The following is a 24,027-nucleotide window of genomic DNA, read 5'->3' as shown; positions in this document are numbered from 1 at the left end:
AATCAGAAAGCTTACTTGGTGTAAAACTACGTTCCGCTTCACAAACTCGCATACGTTTTCTATCAGTATACCATCGCTTTTAGCGATAATCTCATAACCAATCGAAAGCTTATAATGTGCACGTACATTTTACATAACCCTATGGCAGATTGATGTATTGTGTAAATACCTGTCGCATACATGTTTTTTTGCAAAAGCCGTGCAGTGTTGACACAGTAAGTGCTTTAAAGGCGACTGTAGCTTGGTATACGGTAAAGGAAAATCGACCATCACCCTACTGACGTTCGTTGGGATGCCTAAAAGCAGAAACGTCAGGTGCGACTAACTCACGCGGTATAATATTAACAAGTACTTCACAAAAAACACAGTTTTCAGCCAAGTTTCTTTGGCTTACATCAGGGCAAAGAATATGAAGAACTGCTGCAGACAGTAAGTATAGAAATACTTCAAGGAACGTTGAAGTCTGTTGAGCGAATTGAGACCACATTATTCACAGACTCCCTACTGACTGGACTCAGGGATCGTCGCGCTGTCCTGTGGTGGTCGGGAGTGAAGTTACTGCCTTACCGCCCTCTGCTGACAGTTTATGTAGTGCGTTGCGCTGTGCCATGGTGTGTATTTCTGGAGTATACAGCCACCATGTATTTGACAACTTGAAGCCGTATTTCCTGTTAAAGGTATTTGGGCACAACTCTATCTCTATGGCTTCCCTCACAAGTCGAACATAGTAGTCTTTTACAGACACGACGATCCTCGCCTGGTCAAAAAGGATTTGGTGGTCTGTATTGTAGAAGTGTTCTGCTATGGCAGACTCGCTTATAATATTTTCTGTGGAAGATGAAAGCGTGACATTATTAACTGATCTGACATGTTCTTTCACCCTGGTGCAAATACGCCTTTTTTCATGCCAAAATACGAGCGAGCACAACTACATGGTTCATAGATGCCAGGTGTTTCAAGAGGTTTTTCTCTTTGAGTGTTCGAAATAGGGATTTGAGTTCCCAGATAGTGGTGAAAACTGAATTTGTATTGTACTTCCTAAGAATCCGCCCTATGCTGTCATTTATATTTGCCGCATAAGGAAGGAATACTGTTTTTCTTTTTTTTTGTTATGAAGTTCTGGTTTGTACTATCTCTGTTAGGCTCCTTGATCTTTACAGCTAGTGCTATGTCTCCTAATGTACAGCTGTTTTATTCATGGATGATGCCAGTTCTCTTAATGCACTCGAGCGGTTATCAGCATCTGCAGCATTATACACTCTAGTAAATAACGTACGAAGGAGAGCTGCATTTTGGCAGGGGTAATTGTGTGAAAACTTTTGAAGGTACCTTTCAGAATGTGTAGGTTTCTTGTACATTGCATGGCCTAGTGTACCATCGTTTTTCTTCTACAATAGCACATCAATGAAAGGCAATTAACCTTCATTTTTATATATCCACTGTGAACTTGATCTTGCTCTTAATAGATTTTAGGTGGTTCAAAAATTGATTTAATATTTTTCTTCTATGTGACCAGATGAATCTACGTAACGGTAGAAACACTTAGGTTTCAGTGACACTGTACTTAATCCAGCAGACTCAAGGTGTTTAATAACAATGTGTGCAGCCACTGGTAACAGAGGTGACCCCCTCAGCCACTAAAGCCGCTATCTTGGGATCCGGAGGCCGACACTCAACCACTGAAGTACAGGAGCAAAGACAGTTCCAAATCCTTAGTCAGGTCATCGACCCCGGGTGACGTCACGACCCATAGCTGCTCCTTCCGTCTGTTCGTAATAATCCCCTTTATAGTAGCAGTAAGCAGATTTTAAACACAAAGTTGCCAGATTAGTCAAGTCCTCTGAAGCAAGCAAGCGATTCATCTACTGGCATATTAGTAAAAAGCGACTTAACATCAACGCTCACCAGGATATCACCTTCGTCCACCTGTAGCTCACGTAACTTCTGTAAGAAGTGTTTCGAATCTCTAACATGAAGATCTCCCTTCCCATTTTCTGAATGTATCAGTGATGAAATATAGCAGCCTAACTCATGGATCGCAGAACCAGACATTCACGATTGGTCTTAGTGTGAAGTCATTTTGTCTCATTTTGGGGCAACATACTCGTAATGTGAATTCAGTAAGGTCTTCTGCAAGTGTCCTGAAAGTCTTGAGCTCTTAACAAGGTAAGTGACTTATGTATTGAGTTTTTTAGTGGGATTCCTAATTCCTCACACCACCAACCCTGCAAAAATGCAGCTCTCCTTCGTATGTTATTTACTAGAGTGAATAATGTTGCAGACGCTGATAGCCGCTCAAGTGCATTAAGAGAACTGGCAGCATCAATTGAAGGAAACCGACTGTACATGAGGAGACATAGCACAAGTTGTAAATATCAAGGAGCCTAACAGGGATAGTACAAACCAGAACTTTAGAAGAAAGAAGAACAGTATTCCTTCCTTACATGGCAAGTATAAATTTTTTTTTTTTTGCTAGGGGCTTTACGTCGCACCGACACAGATAGGTCTTATGGCGACGATGGGATAGGAAATGGCTAGGAGTTGGAAGGAAGCGGCCGTGGCCTTAATTAAGGTACAGCCCCAGCATTTGCCTGGTGTGAAAATGGGAAACCACGGAAAACCATTTTCAGGGCTGCCGATAGTGGGATTCGAACCTACTATCTCCCGGATGCAAGCTCACAGCCGCGCGCCTCTACGCGCACGGCCAACTCGCCCGGTGCAAGTATAAATGACAGAATAGGGCGTATTCTTAGGAAGTACAATATAAGTTCAGTTTAAACCGCAGTCTGGCAGCGCAAATCCCTGTTTCGACCAATCAAAGATAAAAACACGTCTTGAAACACCTGGCGTCTTTGAATTTGCGTCTGATTGTGTCCGCTCATACTGTATATTGGCATGACAAACAGGCTTATTTGCACCAGAGTGAAAGAACTTGTAAGATCAGTTAATAACGTCACTCATCCATCTTCCACAGTAAAAGTTGTAATTCAAGAGGACAAACTGGGGCAAATATTCGTTTATAGGAAGGGGAGTTAGGGATTGGAATAACTTACTAAGGGAGATGTTCAATAATTTTCCAATTTATTTGCGATCATTTAAGAAAAGGCTAGGAAAATAACAGATATGGAATCTGCTACCTGGGCGACTGCCCTAAATGCATATCAGTAGTGATTTATTGATTGTAAATGTTATAAGCCAGTCTGCCGTAACAGAACACTTCTACAATACAGACCATTAAGTCCTACTATGCTCGACTTATGAGGGAAGTCATAGACATAGAGTTGCGCCCAAAGTTACAGTTTAACAAGGATGACAGCTTCATGTTGTCAAATACATGATTATTTTCATACTCCAGAAATACACATAATGGCACAGAGCAACGCACTGCAGAAACTGTCGGCAGAGGGTAGCGAGTCAGTAACTTCCCTCTCGACCACCACAGCACAGCGCGACGATCCCTGGGTGCAGCCAATAGGGGCTCGTGAATAATATGGTCTTGATTCGCTAAACAGACTCCCACGTTCCTTGACGCATGTCTATGCTTACTGACCGCATCAGTCCTTCATGTGCTTTGTCCTGACGAAATTCCACGAAACTTGGCTGAAAACTCTGCTTTACACAAGTTATAATATTTAAAAAAATGATTGCACTTTTACAGGACTCTGTGGAAAAGGCCTTACGTATGATACAGTCTTCATTTGTTACTCACCCTAAGCTCCACTTCGGTTCCCTCGGGCTCTCCCAGATCGTGTTCTCCTATGCGCACGTATAGTCGCTTCCTAATGCAATGCGCCGCCGTTAACACCCAACGGGGTGCCACCAGCGTGCCTCCACAGAAAGCTTCCTGGAACAGAAAATTATCATATTGTTCTAGAGTGTATTTTACAGTCAAGTTACAACTACGGTCATAGTGGCGATATCACTGCAACGACGCTGTACTGCTTGATGTACTGTATATAAAGATACAATATGTTCATAAACACATGACTTTGGAACTTATTTATTGCACATTCAAACAGATGGCATAGGGTGACTAATCACGTTTGAGTGCCGAATTATTACTCATTAAAAACAGCCGGTAATGAACAGGAGATAAATTTACAGTTCCATGACACACTGGAAAGACAGTCACTGACATCTGAAATTATTTCAGTCAAAATAAATCCACCAGTCAGATACAAAACCTGTTACTGGACGGCCTATCACCATCTTGCATGTTACCATGGGACTGACTTTCAAGGATACGCAGGTATAGACGACACTTTCTAAATTCGGTATAATTCTAATGCAACTATCAAACTCTTATAAAGTTTTTAGTGTTCGTTTAACAACATTCCATTCACACACTTAAGAAGTTACCGTACTAATTTATTTTCTAAGATGAGAACAGCAGAAAAATTTCACCTTGCTACTGTTGTTGTCTTTGTTCCTGCTTTATGTAATGGTCTTTCGATTTCTAGGTAAAAAGCTCTCGGTACTTGATTTAATTCGATGACTTGTAATGACGATGCACCGTTATGGTGTATTTGTAGTTGTCTGGGGTGAACATTGGGAAGGAAGTTGTCACAGACGATATGTTAGGCACCTTCTACTCGTATGAAGTGTGTATTCTAGGCTTAGAATATCGGTTTTTTTGTCCACAAAATCGTCTTAGATTTGTGGTAGGGTCGTGAATCGAGCCCAGGTCGATGAAATGATTAGTAATTTCAGTTGATATGTAATAATATAACAGTACTAGCAAATGTATCCGTGCTTCGCTACGGTATTCTACATTGTATTCGAATACTATATATGCAGTAAATAAGATTGTTTTAAAATTGCATATCTTTTAGCGTTATCCGAGAAACAGCATGGGGAGGTCCTCATACGTTGTTTCCAATGTAAAGTGTGTTTCGTATTTGTGATATAACGGCAGGCTCACTTGCCTACTGACATTCACAATCGAGTTGGGAAGTTTACATAATAATTGCAGGCACCATTGCCTACTGCGTGGTCACAATCGATTTGGGGAGTTTTCGTTATAATGGCAGCCCCATTTCCTACTTCCAGACAGATAACAGTTGAGGAGTTTTTATTATAATGGCAGGCAACTACCCTACTATCAGTCGAAATTGAGTTGTGCAGTTATCATTACAATGTTAGGCCCCTTTTCCTACTGCCAGCCAGCTTACTGCCAGTCACACCGAGTTGGTGAGTTTCCATCAAAATATCAAGCCACTATGCCTAATGCCAGTCACATTTTAGATGAGTACATTTGTTTATAATCGCACGCACCCTTGCCTACTGCCAAACACAATCGGGTAGGGGAGTTTTAAACAAAACTGCATGCTCCCTTGCCTTCTGCAAGTCAAATCGAGAAGTGAACTATTCATTACAATGGTAGGCCTTACTTACTACTGCCAGTTACACAGGAGTTGGAGAAGGACCCCGTTCCTACTGCCAGTCAAAGTCGGTGTGGGGAGTACTGATTACAATAGCAGACACATCCTTTCTCGATCGCTATAAATCGACATCCTTGAATATATTTAGCGACATTCGAAAGTATATGGGTGTTTACAATATTGCAGACTTTCATTTACAGATTAACTGCTGCTAAACGTACGTCATATCGACAAAGGATTGTACCATAAGATGCCGGATTTAGTGGCCTAAATGGCTGCTCCTATGATATCTCATCTATTCTTGGTCAAATTTAGAAACGTTGAATAGGGTAAAGTTTTTGTAAGATTATCTCACATTGCATTACTTTTCGGATAATTATGTGACAGCTACATACATAACATTTGACTCACGTATGGCTACTGGGTGGGCCAATTTTCGTGAAGAGTTTGATGATTCAATATTTCCTATAAGCGACTGAAAGTATGAATTATGCATGTGAAAAGTCCAACTTTACTTAACATCGATTAATAGAGCAAAATCAAACGTAAAAGGGATAGAGATACGACAAAAAGTCATAAGACCAAGGTTGTAGATCATTCCAAATTGAACGGAGATTGTGCAATCCGTTATGTGACAGGACTTCCCGAAGGTCTGCACCATCATTAAAACTGCCTCCATATTTCGATATTCTTCTGGGATAAAAAGTGAAAAATTTAAAGATCTTGGAAGTTTTCCGTCCGTTACAGGCTAAAACGTATAATTTTGTCAAATTTCAATTATTTTTTTTCGTCTGGCAGATTGATCTGGATTTTGGGCGAGGAGGGTAAAAATTAGGACTTTCAGGAAACTAAACCAAAAAAAAAATATGCAGATGTTCATTATTACCCCCTTAAACGGGTAGCTGTGCGAAAATTTCGCCAAAATAGTCAATGTACAGGCACACAGTCGTTACGATTTTATTTATATAGATAGATAAGGAATCTGCTCCACGTACAACACCTTCTGGGTTATGTCCGCTGGACTTAACCTACAAAACTGACCATTCATGATATCTCCAGTTTTAGAGACTGAATTCCATCATGTTTAGTCAATTTCCAGTCAGGTTGGTCTTGTGCTGTATGTATTGTGGAAGAGTAAAATCACTATTTCGGTTCCCTATAAACGCCAATGCATTCCGGGAACATGGAATATTATTGACCTTTAAAACCTACCTTTGGACAGGTGGATGCTGAATATAAAGTTTGGTTCGGATATCTTCAGTAGTTTTCAAGTTGTAAGAAATAAGTTTTACACGCCCCCACTCTTGAGTTAAGTCCGATGGGACTTGTACCGAAAAACGGTCTGTTAATGATATCTCCCTTATTAATCCTCGTATCGAAACGACGTACATGAGAGAAAAACGTTTAGAAATTAATTTCCATTAAGGCAGGTAGATTTCCATTAAGTTTGGTTGTGCATATTTTGAGGGAGTGCGAAATCACGGTTTCGGTTTCGTATAAACCCCCAGTCAGTTCAGGGATTTAGAAACTATTTGCCCTAAAACCTACCCAAGGACAGGTGGATTCTAAATATGAAGTTTGGTGGAAATATATCCAGTAGATTCTAGCACTCGCGTACTTACGGAGTAATTAAGGAAGAAAATAATACAGTTAAGAAAGTTGAAATTAATAGAAAATGGATTGTAACTGAGGACAGCCGGATAACGACAAATATGTAAATGCCAATTGAATGTATTGGAAAATAAAATGCCCCTCAATAAATTATGCTGGTGTGAGTTATGGATATAAGAAAGCGGTAACAGAGGAGAAATTTAGGCGCAGTGATTCTTAGGTAAACAGATAAGAAGATGACTAATGGTGTTATTACTTAATCTATTCGAGGACGGTTATAACATCCAACGATATTTCGCCAATATCCTGCAGATAGGCCGATTGACACCACGAATTTAAAAGCATGATGAGGAAAATGGCAATACGTTACTTCCCTGCTGGCATGCAGTCAGACACGTTGCCATGGTAACCTGTAGGTTCGTTGTCGGTCTGTCGGTCACTCAATGCAGAGCATGATACCCGCAGAAAATAGTAAATTTCTCTGTCATGTGAAGAATAAGGTAAATTATGGACATAACGAAAGTTGTTTATAATGAAGAGACGTTTCACGTACGGTCCACGGAGTTTACATAAAATCAATAGTATAAGAGAAAATGGAGGAAAACCCTTCTGGTTTTCCTATAAACCCCCCGTCTATTCAAAGATTTTAAAATGACATGCATATAGAAACCTTTCCCTGGATGAGTATACTCTAAATATGAAGTTTGGTTGAGATCTATCCAGCCGTTTCGACGTGATGTTGGAACAGACAAACAAACAGACACGACGAAGTAAAAACCACCGATTCGGTCTTGCGTTGATCTGAATAATTGGCAAAACAAAAGAAATTACAGACAGCGGACCCCTAAAATTTTATTTATATAGATTGTTTGAAATCGAAGTTTTTCACGTTTCTTTCGCTTTAAACTATTCGTTGTGTTTCTTTACCATCTCAACCATGGCAAGGCACGCACAACACAAGTCTACCTTCTAAGCAATCTAGGAAGGTTATAAGTCGAAGAAATGAAGGAGAAATCAGGTCAAGTACTTCCGGAAGTACCTTGATGATCAGGAATGACACAGCAGCGAAACAGAAATGAGAATGAAAAAATATTGGGTTATAGTTTCGAACCGAGTTATATTCCTTAGTGTTGTGCGATGTGAATTTACTAGAGCCCTAGTTGTGGAAGAGATGCTTAGCATTTGTTATGTTTGTGGAGGATCCAGTGCAAATGGGGGTCTGTGAATCCACTTAACATTCCAAACCTCTCTGTCGTATAACTTTCCGATAGCTCCTTGAGCAAATTTACCTTCCGAACTCGTGACAGGACCTGTTGTTTGATAGCCACCTGGATATAATGTTCTGTATGACCATTGTGAGAAGTTCTTTCACTGTTTTTGCTACCAGTTAACCTGCGAACTTTTTTCTTAAATTTAAGTCGCTACTCATGGTTTTATTTGTTCTTGTCGGATGATCTTTCTGTTCTCCTCAGAAGTTCGGCGAGATAAAACTAACAGTTGTTCTTTAAAAAAAAAAAAAGGAAATCCGGCTCAACCATTTGTCTGCACATGAGAAATGCACAGATACATGCCGTGGGCAGTCAGAGTTCGAGAATGATAGGAATGGCATCCCAGATAAGGACCTATACTGACGAGGATAACTCAGATGCTTGAGCACCAACCATGGTGACGGAACAAGTAGGCCATCGTCGGCCACCTTTAAACGGGTTTTTATTTTGTTTTACAGTTTTAAATTTCAACTACAGAATAATGCTAGGATTGTACCTTTACGTATAGAACCATATAGTGGATACAAATTATTTCCTTTCCTTGTCTCTATAACGCGTATGAGTGGTAGACACCTTCACACTGATTTTCTTCTTGTTAGACACGTGAGAAAGCAACGTAAGAGTCGACCATGTGAGAAACAGGAATCTTTCAAATCAACTTCGCAATAGTGGAACGTTTGACCCTCACCCTTATTGATAGTCATACTATCTCACTGGAAATTATAATCGTCTGAAAGAAAATGACAAATCATTCGAGATCAATGGAATTCTTGGTATGAAAACCAATTTTCCTTTTTCTTTGCCGGTTAGGATTACTGCGTTATTGATATTGTTAAGGAACTGTTTTAAGCATAACCATGTGTCATTACTAAGGCCCGGATTCGTATGCACTAAAAACTCTGAAAATATGCATGCTCATATGCACTAAAAATGTTTTAAATATGCACGAAAATATGCACTAAAAATAAAATAAAATACAATTACCAGACGCATTATTTAATTTTAACTCTGTGTTAAATTGATAAACATGTTTAATTCCTTGGAAAATGATGCATGTCAGTAAGTTCCAACAGTTTTTCAATGTTTTCAGGAGTCAATAACTTTCTGTTGTCGGCCAGAATTAATTTACGCTGAAAATTATCGATCTACGTCGACGGACGTAGATGGGTAATACTTGAACACTGACACTGACTGCTCGGAACATTCTTCTGGTAAAAATTTAGGCATTTTTACAGTTTGATCAGGTGAAATACTGCAGCAGACGAAGAGCAAGTTAACAGATGAACGCACTTGTTTAAGCAAATCTCGGGAGGCTACTGTAAGGAGGAGGAAAGAGTAATGTCAGAAAGAAGGAAATAGCTATTGCGAAAAGCGTCATTATCCGTCTACCAGCTTGTATTGCGACACTGAAAGCGTTTTCCGTGATCAGGGAAGGCTTCTCATGTTGTCAAAGGATGTACAACATACAAAGGTTATTCAATTTTTCATTTTTTTCAGAAATCTTAGGTAATCGAGCACACATAAGAGAAAAATATGTCCGTATATGCACTAACGCTCAAAATATGCAGTAACGTTCGAAATATGCATTTGCATATGCGCATATGCATTTTTTTTAAATCCGGGCCCTAGTCATTACATAATTTCGTCAAGGTTTTGTAATATTATAACTGGCAATCCAATTTTTAGCTTCAGTATATGCGAAGGTATACCAGGCAGACTTAGTGAATTGAATAATTCTGTTAGAGTTTTCAAGTTGTTTTTTCTGCTCAGTTGAGAATATCCTCGTAGCAATGCCAGACGTTCTCCTCTTTCTTCTTCGGTTTCATTTCTCCGCGCATCGTTTGTGAAATTTCTCTCTTCCGATTTGGCATTTTCCTCTTTATATTTTCACTTCTCAAACTTCACTATAAAATTTTACTGTCTAATTTTCACTTTCTACTTTTCAATGTTTCACGTTTTACTTTTATCCGTACACTTTTTACGAAAATATTAATTTCACCACATAATAAATTATCCCTTCCGTTCCTGTACCAATGCACCATAATTCATAACACAGCCTTACATTGGCCTTACAGTTAGAGCCTGCGCGGATATCATCATCATCATCATCATCATCATCATCATCATCATCGGTTTGCCCTTCCAGCGAGCCGGGTAGGGTGTTTGAAAACGAGCGTCTTCCAAAGTTGCCTAATCAAAAAGATTGTTGTCCATGGCAGATTCCCAATTCCATCCTCTTCCTTCACGTCTTCCCTCTGTTGCTCCATCCATCTTCTTCTTGGTCTTCCTGCTGGTCTTCTACGCGTTGTTCACTTTTCCAAATAAGCACATGGTAACCTTGTGCTATTCATTCGTTTAACATGCTCAAACCATTTAACCCGCCAGTGCACGGGTCACAAAAAGTTACATGAGTAAACGGATTGGGTCTCACAGACCCATCATCATATTTCTTTTTTATAGTATGCTAATATATTTTAATTTTCAGTATTCATTCCCTCCTATTCCGATAACATCATAAACACATTGCCGTCACAAAACCTTTGATGATTAACACTTACTTAACATTTTACAAAGCAATTCTCTAACCACTGCAAATTTACACACAATATTTTATTTGATCACAAAATTCAGAACTTATCAAGTCAAAATTTATGAAGTCGTCATAACCTAATCTTCACGATCCAGAATGTTCACTGGAACATTCAAATTTTAGCTTTACATTCACTACACACAAATACGGGGGGTTCAAGATACATTTACTTTCTGCACAAACAGCACGAGTAGCAGGTCTTTTCTGACTTGCAGTATGCACGACGTCCTCTTATTTTCTGTATTTTCACGCCCTTCTTCTGCCGTCAAGCCAGATATCCTTCTTGCAGTATCGCGAATGCTCTTAGGAAGATATATTCAGACAGCTCTTTCTCTTATTTGTTCTTCCGTTAGAAAAAACAAGAGTCTCTTCAAAAAAAATATTATTCTGTTCCTTGCGTCCGGAGAGTTAGTGTTGTTGGCTCTGAATATTAAATATTCGTTAAAGCCTGTAATATTCAGCAACGCATAGAAGATGACCATTCTCCAACTTATAGAGTTTCGAGCCGTCCTTTCGTCTACACAGCCTACACCACCCTTACCTGAATTATAGAATGTGACTATTACAGGCTTCCTCTTTCCTTCTATACTTTCCTCAGTTTTATCGTCGTTGTGCATCGACGAGAGGAAAACCACAGTAAATTTCATCATCTGATAATGGTTCCTCCAATAATGCGGCAACTCGTTCCATATCACGTGGATTGCTGACATCATAACACTCCTTTTTCTTAGACCTACGAAGAAACGAACTCATTAGACTAGGTCAACCCATTTTCAGTCTCACCTCTGTACTTAAAACCCAAGGAACTAAGGTGAAAGACAGCCAGGCTAGCTAAACTACGAATTTGGAAAAGACGCTAAATAATAATCACCCTATAATCTTCTTTATGTACACGGTTAATATGGAAAGACTAAAATGCTGATGATAAAAAAAACTTACACGACTGCACGGGTTGGGTCTCACAGGCCCACAGAGCACTTTAACTTACCACTGCTCACGTACTAAAGCAATCACTTCCATGTTCGTCTGCAGGAATACTACACCGGTGATAAAAGGAAGGTAGCAGAAGGCGGAAGTATGCAGCTATCACCGTCTATCAGAAAATGTTGGAAATACCAGCGCATGGGTCTCACAGACCCAACCCGTGCATTGGCGGGTTAAGTCTAGAAGACCTAAGTCTTTCCTCCATCGATGCATTTAGACCTAGATTAGATCGGATATCATCCTTTTTTACGTGATCAAGTCGTGTCTTTTGAAGGGCAGTTCTAAGAAATTTCATTTCATGGGCATCTGCATCCGCCCCACATTCGCATTTTCTTCATCCGCCCCCACATCCGCGATTGGTTATCCGCGGATTTTGCGACTATTTGACTATATTGCACCCAAGGTATTGAAAAAGCTAGATCTGTTAACATAATACGATAGGTCTGATACCTGGCACACCCGTACAGTGACAGTACAGTTTCTGAAGGTTTTCCTCTGGCGACAATTACAGACATATTGAGCGGTTTTCTTTCGGAACGTTTGTTCGTTCCTTCCGCTGATTGCGGGCCGAAGTAAGTTAGGTTTAGCTAAGAGTTTAGGCTTTATGGACTCAAGGATCTTTATATATCACCATTCTCCCATACAAATGTCAAGGATCGCCTCACCACAACCAAAAATAACTGCATGAAATGTATGAAAGACTAACCTGTCGAGATGTCTAGAATATAGTTGAGTGAAAACTAAATAAACATCATTATATGGAAATTATCAGCAAATTATCCGCAATTCTATACAGTTTTCACCCGTCAAGAGACTAAATTCGTGGATATCCACGGATTTATCCGAAGATATCCGTATTCGTGCAGGTAGTACCAAGTTTGAGACAGAGGTCTTGAATGCAATATTGGCAATACCATGACGAATAGAATACCAAGTGTGATCACTCCGCTCTCTGAACATTGTAGTTGGTGGCCCTGCCGGAGCGTGGCGCTGTAGTCACAAAGAACCACCTGCAACAACACGTGCGCCAAACTGTCGGCGAGAAGTCGTGGTAATAATTTTAACGCCTATTTCTTTGTTTTAATATTTTCTGAAAGTCTATGTTAGTATCTGTGCAGTGCTTTGTGTGTGCAATCAACTAGTTTCCTATTATTTCGGGAAAATGCCGTACTGTATCGTTCCTGGTTGTAAATCGGGTTACGGAAGGAAGCGATTTTTTACACCGCCAAAAGAAAATAATCTGCTTGCGAAGTGGGCTAGAGTTATTCCGCGAAAAGATAATTATAAAGCCAGACTGTTTCATTGTGAATGGAGAAAACGTTGGACTTCCTCGTGTGAGGTGGAAATTAAAACCAGGAGCGGTGCCTCGTATATTTCCAAATTTACCTAAATACCTATCCACTGAGGTAAAATCGCGAAAGGCACCCAGTAGAAAAAGGAGTGAGGGCAGTATCAACAGGATAAGGAACAAGAACCACGAAGTGAGTGAAACAGTGATGACAACAGTAGGCAGTGAAGTTCAAGGTCAGCCTAGTTGTAGTCAAATTCAGGGTCAGTCTAGTTCCCTTACCGATGCCGAAAAGACAATATTGTCTCTCAAAAGGTGACTAAAAATGCAACTCTTAATTTAATGGGAGCTAAATGCAGTCTTTCCTCAGCCAAAGCTAGGATTATTTCCTACAGGGGCAGATTAAGATCACAGAATTTCAATTTAAACATTGTAAATGTCTTAGTAAGAAGCAGAAAATTATTATAGACAAAATGTTAAAGAAATGCCAATTCAAATCTCCCAATGGTATGAGGTACAGTAGTGATTTTCTATTAGAGAGTTTATTACTTAGAATAAAATCACCTAAAGGATATAGCACTGTCTGCGGCATAATTTGTTACATCTTCCCTTATACAAAGCCATTTAAGGAAACTCTGCAAAGTACTTAAATGTCCCTATGATGTAAATCCTCATTGCACAAGTGTTATTTCAGATTACTTTAAGGATGAAATGGACGAGAATAAACGGTACGGGATAGTTATATTCGGCGAGGTTAAACTAAGGGAAGAGATTCAATTTAATGTGGGGCGATACTATTTACTAGTGTCTTGACTCGATTGAAGCGATTTCAGTTGTGCCATCAGGAGCTGGCTCTTGTATTGAACGCACTTTGGACATTATTCCAAAACTGGTCTACCACTATTTAAATTGCCGATTCGTCTTCAGAGCGAGAGCAATCCGCAGAGAACTGCAAGCTCGACAATCTGCTAGTTCTACTCCTAAACTATCGAAAGTTGCCTCAAACTAGTCTTGGCGAGTAATTTACTTCATTTAATTTATTTCAGGAAAGTGTGAAGTGTCATTTACAATCTAGTGTATGTTTAATGTACTCTGCTTAAAAAGTATTCTTTAAGTATGAAAAGCACAATATTGCTTTCGCTTTTCGTAATGTTTCAATTTATTTCGTGTGTTCTTTTATTAAAGTTCAAAGATATTTCTTCGTGGGGACTAAGAATATTATTTATAACTCTCTGAGAGTATTAATCATATGTTGTATTTGATTATTTGCGTATCAGTGTAAAACAGCTAAACGTGTAGCATTGGTGTTAAGCTTCACTAGCGCCGCTCTGTGGGAGCACGCTTGAACTCTGTGAGTAACCTCACTAGGTATTCTATTTGTCATGGCAGTACTATAAATTCCAAGCTGCTGTTACCATACTGCTTACAAACACATGCCAATTTTACTGTAGTAGTCAATCATTCTAAATCAATTAACCTGAACCCACTGATTCCTTTACACTGTTTACGTACCCAATCTTTCGTTTAGAGCTGCTTGGAGGAGAGCTCTTTCCAGAGCATGCGAGTTCGGGAGAATCATCCTCAATTACATTTTTCTTGGTGAACCTTTTACTCAGTAACTATCTGCTTTATATTCAATAACTACAGAAAATACGCACAGATGTACTCAGTCTGCAAACCGTTACGGTTATGAGATCACCATACTCCTGCCAGATGAATCATAGATGGTATATAAAATCAAGGAGTACACATCACAGCTTTCTAGAGCACATTCTGACTCCGATCCTTTCAGTACATTCTCACTCAATTTAATACATTAAATGACGAAGTCGGCCACTTTCAACCCTCACATCTCCCACACCACCATAGCTACCAATACGCAACCACTATAGTACGCGATGGGAGATTCGAGGTTACTACCACACACAAACACCAGTGGTCTGCGGTGGGTACTTGTGACTGCAAGGTGAAATATACGGACACACACGTATATGTATATATATATAATCAAAGGAATTTGGGAAAAGAAATGTAAAGAAGATGAAAACATAGAAAATTACACGTAGTTAAGAAATAGGTATCCTGGACTAGATAGTTGATATTCAAGAAATACCTCAAAAGGATAAAATTGTCTAACTTTCAAAGATATGTCTAAATTCGTTCAGAGGATATGTACTGTAGCAGTAAATTATAGTTTAATCAAGAGTTGTGACAATTTGTTAGTTGGAATAAGTCTGGTAATTTTTTTAAACAAACAAAACTAATGGCATGTGATATCGATGATTGCGGCGGGCGGATGTTCTGTCTTCCAGTTGGTGGTCATCCGTGACTGGGGGGGAGGGGGGATTCTGTTCGTTGTCTTCGTCCGTTCATATGTAGTATAATTAATGTTTATTGGGTATGTAACATCTATTTCAAACATTATTGTAAAATTTTATGAATTGGAATACCTTTGGTATTTTGTCGTACCAAAACTAACTCCATGTACATTTAAATTACAATAAACGAATATTCTCTCTCCAGATGGTAGTCTTCTGTGACTGGGAGAGGAGAGTATTCATTCATTCATTCATTCATTCATTCATTCATTCATTCATTATCTGTGCAATGTATACATTTAGAAACGCTTTTGTTAGTGTATTGTTCTGACGAAGTCTGAAACTGTAAATTACTCGGTTTCCACTGCAATCTGCAACCAATGACAAAGCAAAGTCGTTTAAAATGCGTAATTTGAAGTTGTTTCTTCAGTAATTTGTTGTGATTACTGATCCGTAGTAGATCTTATAAACCTTGCCCTCATGATGTTTACTGATCATGATGAACAAATTCAAAAGTTAGAAAAAATTCTTGTCTTCTTTGCCAAATAATATATTTCTGACCTTCATTACTGTGTTTCCTAACTAGTTTACATTTTTACGGAACTCATGTGATGGTTTTGAAAAAGCAATCCTCATTCTAGCCAATTATTTATCTCTTACATATTTCTTGTTACGTTAATATGCAACTAAGACATCGCGAATACAACACGCTACCCTTCTTCTTTTAAAAGGGGCCGATGACCTTAGACTTTTAAATAACAAGCATCATCAATATCACTTCTCTTAACATGTGTTTTGTCACTCGAGACTCGTCCGGCTTTTCGACTGAACATTCAGCGTAACGGCTTCCGTTCAGAAGTCTCTCGGTTCGATTCTCAGTGGATTGGAGAGCTAGGAGCGTCTGGTCAATTTCCTCCAGCTAGGGGATTAGGTGTTTGTGTTCGTCATAATACATATCTCTACATAGACACAACATACCACACTACCAGTCCCCCCACACACGTAGATCACGAATACACGGTTGGCGTCAGGAAGGGCATCCACCCGATATACTGGGCTCGGTCCACATGTAGAACGAACATCATTTAATTGGGAAAGAAAAAGACGAGTCGATACTCTCAGAGTTCTCGCTTGAGAAATGCCAGTGTTGAACAGTGCAGGTTTAGGAGAGAACAAATTGGATGCAGGACTGAAAAAGGAAAAGTGTTTCGAAAGATGCAGGCCATTCGGACAAATGTTTACATTTGTAGTTTAGTCATCAGCCCGAAGGCTGGTTGGATCCTCAACAGTTCCACCATGAGCTGTCATAGATGGCCTAGGTATCACTGAAGAGGCGTACTAGGGAAATGAGGAGTGAGGTACTTTCCCGTTGCTTTCCTCACTGAGCCAGAAGTTGCTATTACATATCAGTCTGCCAAGCCCAATGAAATGCATGCACCAACCGACCCTATGAGCAACAGTTTCACACCATTCATAGCAGGGACTGGCTGCGTAAGGAATGGCATTACTACCATCGCTCATACCTTAGTCACTTTCATATTGTCAAAGCCAAGGATAAGACAGAGACAGATCTATGAAAGCAACAAAATTGCTCTAGCCCATACCAGAAAACTTAGTGCAGTGTAAACACTAGGTCCCGTCAGCAAAGGCATTACATTTGTAGAATGCGTACCAATTTAAATTTGGGAATCGTGGTAGTGGAAATGAAAATAATCTAGGTGCTAAGAGTATAATATGTCTTAACGAAGTTTAACTGTATCCATAACAAATGTCACCATATTTTTTGTAAGGCCGAAAGAAATAGACACAAGCAGACTGAATTAGGCCGATATATATTTCTGAAATTATGTTCCTTCCTGTGTTGGATGCATACAGAATTATTGAATCAAAGAGTTTTAACCGGGCGAACTGGCCGTGCGTTTAGGGGCGCGCAGCTGTGAGTTTGCATCCGTGAGATAGTGGGTTCGAACCCCACTGTCGGCAGCCCTGAAGATGGTTTCCCATTTTTACACCAGGCAAATGCTGGAGCTGTACCTTAACTAAGGCCACGGCCGCTTTCTTGCCATTCCTAGGCCTTACCTGTCCCATTGTCGCCGTAGGATCTGTTTGTGTCGGTGAGACGTAAAAAAAAAATCATGTTAGGTTTCCAAGAATCCAGTAGAAGACGACAAATACCCAATTCCCGCACAGTTGGCTGTAGGACACTTATAATAGATTTAAGAAACTGACCCGTAAGTTTTCCTGTTATGAAGTACAAGAATAGTAACTTAGTTCATGAATTTCTTTTATATACGTTACTTATGCCCATCTTCCCCCTGTGGGTGGGGGCGGTAGAATAACACCCACGGTATCCCCTGCCTGTCGTAAGAGGCGACTAGAAGGGGCCCCAGGGGCTCTGAACTTTGGAGCGTGGGTTGGTGACCACGGGGCCCTCAGCTGAGTTCTGACATTGCTTCCACTTACTTGTGCCAGGCTCCTCACTTTCATCTATCCTATCCGACCTCTCTCGGTCAACTCTTGTTCTTTTCCGACCCCGGCGCTATTAGATTTGCGAGGGCTAGGGAGTCTTTCATTTTCACGCCCTTCGTTGGCCCTTGTCTTCCTTTGGCCGATATCTTCATTTTTCGAAGTGTCAGACACCTTCCATGTTTTCTCTCTGATTAGTGTTATATAGAGGATGGTTGCCTAGTTGTACTTCCTCTTAAAACAATAATCACCACCACCACCACCACCACCACTTATGCCCATCTTCGCTGTTCCTGATCTTTGCGAGATTCGTAGCTTTCATATGTCTGATTTGAGTCTTCAACTTCCCCATAAGTGAACAGAATAATATTAGTTTTGTGATAGATATTTAGCTAAGTTCTTTATAGTGATTCTGTTTACACACAACCCTACGTCGTCCATACCAAGGGAAGGTCTTGGATTTCACTGGTGTAAGCTCATAATTACTTTCATTGTCCACCTGGATTAAACATAAAATGTTACCACACTGATGCGATATTGTGGTCGTCCCTGTGCTAAGGCGAGACTGGCCAACACCATTAACACTGCTAGTTAAATTGTGCAGTACCTTGAAGCGGTTGAGGACGGCCACTTGCCACGGCCAGCGCCCCTTAGTAGCGGGACGCCCGCCGATAATGCGCATGAGGGGCCAGGAGTGCGCCAGCCCCGACGATGTGTAGTTTTGCACCACGCCGCACTCGGTGCCTAATCCACTGTCGCCAGCATCACTCGTCTCCTCCTGCTGCTCGGACGTGGTCTCCTCGCCCGTCAAGTCACCGTCCGCTGCAAGCATATCAAAATATTGTTCCCTTTACTATACCATAAAGTACGAAATTCAGTGTTCTTAATTACACTTCTTATATCAATAAATGATGAAAATACGGAAAGAAATGTATCCATTTGTGCTTCCCCATTTGGAGGCTGCCAGAGAGACTAATCTTACTCTAAAACCTCATATGCAAATTTCAACAAAATTTTCTTTAATGATTCATGAACAACATTAAATTACTGGGAACTTCCCTTACAAAAAGTGTTTCTTTTTGATAAGGGAAGTTCGGATAGAGGTTATTGACAATTAAATATGGTCTGGTTATTTCATGTCAACATTGAGCAGAGAATGTATGATGATGTTTTTCTAAAACTAATACAAGAATATTTTGAAATTGGTGCAAATTGCTGTTTACAATATAATATAATATTCATTGATACAATTATTTAACATAGTTTGACACAGTTTTTAATGAACTAATACCCTTTCTTTCTGATATATGTAAAAATAAATGTCCGTTACATATGAGGTTTTTAATAAAAAATACTCGTCATGAGGTGTTCTATGTTTTCACTGACACACATCTTTGGGAATGGGATGAAGTTGATTCCTATTTGTGGCGCCCCTGCAGAAGTACTTGGATTCGAATACCAGCACTGAACTGAACGTCAGCAGCTGGCTGCCAGACTTTCTCCTGAGATCTGCTCACATATTGCTCATGTATCTATATATGCATTGCGATGATATTTTGTGTACTTATCATATATGTGTGTAGTGCCATACGCTAATAATAATAATAATAATAATAATAATAATAATAATAATAATAATAATAATAATAATAATAATAATAATAAACGTCCGCCTCTGTGGTGTAGTGGTTAGCGTGATTAGCTGCCACCCCCGGAGGCCCGGGTTCGATTCCCGGCTATGCCACGAAATTTGAAAAGTGGTACGAGGGCTGGAACGGGGTTCACTCAGCCTCGGGAGGTCAACTGAGTAGAGGTGGGTTCGATTCCCACCTCAGCCATCTTCGAAGTGGTTTCCCGTGGTTTCCCACTTCTCCTCCAGGCGAATGCCGGGATGGTACCTAACTTAAGGCCACGGCCGCTTCCTTCCCTCTTCCTTGCCTATCCCTTCCAATCTTCCCATCCCTCCACAAGGCCCCTGTTCAGCATACCAGGTGAGGCCGCCTGGGCGAGGTACTGGTCATACTCCCCAGTTGTATCCCCCGACCAAGAGTCTGAAGCTCCAGGACACTGCCCTTGAGGCGGTAGAGGTGGGATCCCTCGGTAAGTCCGAGGGAAAAACCGAACCTGGAGGGTAAACAGATGATGATGATGATGATGATGATGATGATAATAATAATCTCTGGGGACAGGAACATACTATAAGAACACACCACCTTCTTTAGGAGGATGTCCCTTGAGTTCTTAGCGTGGCTAAGTGTTACTCTAGTAAACTTCAGTAATATGAAAGAATAATTATTTGAGAGAACGGGCGTGAGAACCGCGAAACTTGGTCGCTAGCTTCTCAGCAAGGCTGCCGTAGTTCAAATCCTCGTCAAGGGAAGCGAAATTTTCGAAGGTCATGTTGCACTGGCTTGGTTTCCAGTTACAGCTGAGGAGCAATACATCCACTGTGTGCTGTATGTGAAGTGCAAGGGAAGAACGGCCTCTGTTCAGCATGGAATGTGACTCACGCGTGTGTGTGGTAGTGAGGAAAGAAATGAAATGGTGTATGGATTTTAGTGCCGGGAGTGTCCGAGGACGTGTTCGGTTCGCCAGGTGCAGGTCTTTTGATTTGACACCCGTAGGCAACTTGCGCGTCGTGATGAGGATGAAATGATGAAGACAAAAATACCCAGTCCCCGTGCCAGCAAAATAAACTAATGATGGTTAAAATTCCCGACTCTGCCGGGAATTGAACCCAGGACCTCTGTGCCCATAGTCCTGCACGCTAACTATTTAGCCATGGAGCCGGACGATGACGAAAGAGATAAACACCCTCTCTTTACTCTGCTTGTATAGCAGAAAGACGAAGAGTTTCGAACCTTCGAAGAATGAAGGGATCGACGTAATCGTGAGAATGAAAGTCCTTCTACTATACATTTGCAGTCAGAAAAGAACCAATCTTGACCAGGATAGGAAAGATAAAAGTGAAATATTTGGCACAAGAAATGTAAGCGACTGAGCTTGTGGTTCCATCACCGTAACTCTGCCCTCTCAGAATGACAGCAACTGGTGTGTGAAAATACAATTTTGGTGATAAATTTAATAAATACATGCATATATATATATATTGAAACCGTACAGTGTCCTGTACAGCTCATGGGAATGATGTGGGCCTTTCTACTTCATTAAAATTACTCCTAAAGGTCGCGTCATTGGTAGCAGTATGGGCGAAGGGGATCGAGCGGCGTCCGGCCAGAACGGAAACCGCGAAGGAGCGCCTGGGAAACAAAGGGAGGACAGGGCAAGAGCCAAGCCCCCGCGGAAATACGCTCTCAACTTGCAGAGAGAGATAGAAGGGGACGCGATGCTGGAGTAGTCAGATACGCCCCGAGGTGTGGCTTAGCTTCCCAGAGTTCCAAACCAACAGAAGGAACTTCCGGTTTTTTATGCACGTGTCACGGGTGCCAACGTCGGATTTTGGCGCGTAAAAATGGGATGATATTTTTGATCCAGACATAGGAAAATTATGTGAGACGCACCATTGAATAGAGCGGAATTTTCTGCGGTTCCCAGACTAAAAATATGTAATAATTTATTCAGGGGAAGAAATGAGGTCACCAGCTGTCCAGCGGTGACATATCGCTAACACATGTGTATACAAGAGCGTCACCCAAGCTAAGAGTCGCGCTCAAAGATGACTCCACCCTCCAGAGGACGCTAATGAATTAATCAAAGGCGGGAAGCAAATTACATAAAAACTGCCGATCGTAGGTCCAGCACGCTTTGCTCAAATGAAAGAGGAGACAGAGGGCTACAAGATGCACTATTTAAATTTCTTCAATTCTTGGTATGAAAGGAGCTCTTGTTCTTAATGAACCGTGAACGTTGACGCCCCCAAGCTTCCGGCGGGCAAGATAATATAGGCCGGGCAGGCCATTGCAGAGACAGTTGTTCATGCGGGTCGTTGAGACGGACACTGTGTCCCGCGGTGCTCCAGTTTACAGTCAGAAACCCTTGACCGCTTATTGAAAGTGCTATTGTGTCCAGCACGCCTTTGTGAAGTGAACGGGAGGCCAAACGAGCCTAGGTGAATTGTTTCTGTGCTGCGTGTCAAACTAGTAACTCCGCGAGCATAATTTACAAACAAGTAGCAGAATACGGCTGAGACAGTGCCGGTTTAATGAGTCAGTGAAATTCATAATTTGGTATCACCCAAAGTGTTACTTTGAATCAGGGGCTCGAGTCTTGTGAGCCACCCGATTCTTACTGTGAACGCGCCCGCCGTGGTTTGAAAGACCGTCTTATTCGTGGGTGTAAACTCTGAAATAGAGGCCGTGTGACGAGTGTAAAGTGTACCCATCTTGGATTACTGTAAGATTTCAGCTGTGAACGAGTTCCCCAGGATGTCGGACTTGTATGGACCAGGGATGAAGGACTGCACGCCCGCCACCTACCGAGTGGTCATGGAGTACTAAGAACTTCACCATGGGTCTCCCGTGGAAGGAGAAACAACGGCCACCAAACAGATGAGTGATGTCCAAATTTAATTTCTAAGCATGATATAACCGGGGGATAGGATTAGCTTTCTTTTGTAAATATCAAAATGTTGTAAGATAATGCATGTCCTATATGGAAATTTTATTGATCTTTAGATAGCTGAAGTAAATTCAGGGGAGCTAAATTCCCGGACGACTCATTTTTTTTCCCTTAATGATTAGCTTATCGTGAGGGTTATATTTCTAGTAATATGTAGAATGTCCTAGTAAATATGGGAACAAGTTTAGGAGAATATTTGAGTTTCCCATAGGGGTGGTTGGAACAATAGTGCTGGCGAGCAGGGAAAACCATGTCAAAATGTTGGTAGTTATTGTCCCACGTGGCTGTCGTAGATGCCGGGGAAACTCATGGGTCAGTCAGACAATGCATGCCTAGCTTACACATCTAATCAGTGCATGTACAGCAAGAAAGAAGAAATCCCGACCGAGAGAGGTATATGTGTGTTATTTAGATAGGTGTGTGGAACCATGTGCAAGTCTCCCGTGATCTTTGATTAATTGGCCAAAATGGTTTGGAGTGTTTTTTTTATCTATAGTCGGGGTGAGGCCCAGAGGCAGGAGTCTCTAATCTTTGGTCAGAAGATTTAAATATAAGTATAGTTCCTGTGGCAGGAACGAGGGGTCATGAGAGCCATATGCCCAAGGGAAGAAGATACGCGATATGAGACGTAGTGAGAGGGCCGAATGCCCGAGTAATTTACGATGAAATGAGTTAGAAGTGATTGTGCCCACAGTTGGCGCTCAGCGATAATAATGAGAGAGAATAAGAGAGTATTTTATGGGAATTCCACGATAATATGAATAAGCAAATGAAATGGGCCATGGATATGTGTCCCCGAGACGAGAGGGTGAACGTTTGAGGGAGAGAAGAATCTGGCGTGGCAAATGAATGAGAAATGGCCGTGCGAAGTGAATGACCGCCCTCCCTTCCTTGTTTTTTTTGTGAATGTCTGGCTCTCGCCCTCGTGACAGAGGAATCCTTTTCTGCCATTGTGTTAAGACTTGGAGCCCTGGCTCTCCACGCGCCCCACTGGTTGGTTTAAATGGCTTAGCTAAGAATACTTGTATAATGATAATATCACGGTGATTTCTTTTAAAGGTATTTAATTAATGAGTAGGGATCTCCCCCAGATACCCGGTGATATGAGACTATAGCGATTCTAGGGATCTACAGAAACCCACGGTACCTCTCGGTCGGGAGTCTGCCAGTTCGACTCCGGATTATGATGGCGCCCTTGAGCGAGCTGCTCCAGGCGTGCGCCTTGGGCCGGAGACATTGATAACCATGCTGTTCTTTCTAGAAATGGCTCTCCTTTGTGTATGAAGTGTATATATCCATATATCAGTGTATGTTTCGTAATTATGTGCATATATTTTTGAGTTCAAACAGAACCTATATGCACGTTGTGTGGTCTTGGTGATAGATGAGGAGTCCGGGGTTTAGCTAAATGGTATGTGTGTTCGTTTGTGTATCATGTAAATGTTTCTTTTAATATGATAATATGTAGCGTAGGCCCCGGTTATGTTCGTGCTAAGAACAACAAGTAATTTGTGAATAGGGACATCAGTTCATCTCACGGTGT

At 41.0% G+C, this 24,027-nt stretch overlaps 1 protein-coding gene across 1 annotated transcript in view; it reads right to left on the bottom strand.

The window, feature by feature from the left end:
• The window catches only part of LOC136867049 (uncharacterized), a 717,985-nt gene that overhangs the window by 63,117 nt on the left and 630,841 nt on the right, over window positions 1-24,027 (bottom strand). Inside the window, exons 6-7 of the mRNA XM_067144156.2 lie at window positions 18,514-18,728; window positions 3,710-3,844 (exon numbers count right to left, since the gene is read on the bottom strand). Coding sequence (XP_067000257.2) covers window positions 3,710-3,844; window positions 18,514-18,728 — 350 coding nt within the window. The remainder of the gene's footprint in view (window positions 1-3,709; window positions 3,845-18,513; window positions 18,729-24,027) is intronic.

Source organism: Anabrus simplex, chromosome 1 (genome assembly GCF_040414725.1).
Source record: "Anabrus simplex isolate iqAnaSimp1 chromosome 1, ASM4041472v1, whole genome shotgun sequence".
Classification (NCBI taxonomy): domain Eukaryota; kingdom Metazoa; phylum Arthropoda; class Insecta; order Orthoptera; family Tettigoniidae; genus Anabrus; species Anabrus simplex.
This window is presented reverse-complemented; position numbering and strand designations above follow the sequence as displayed.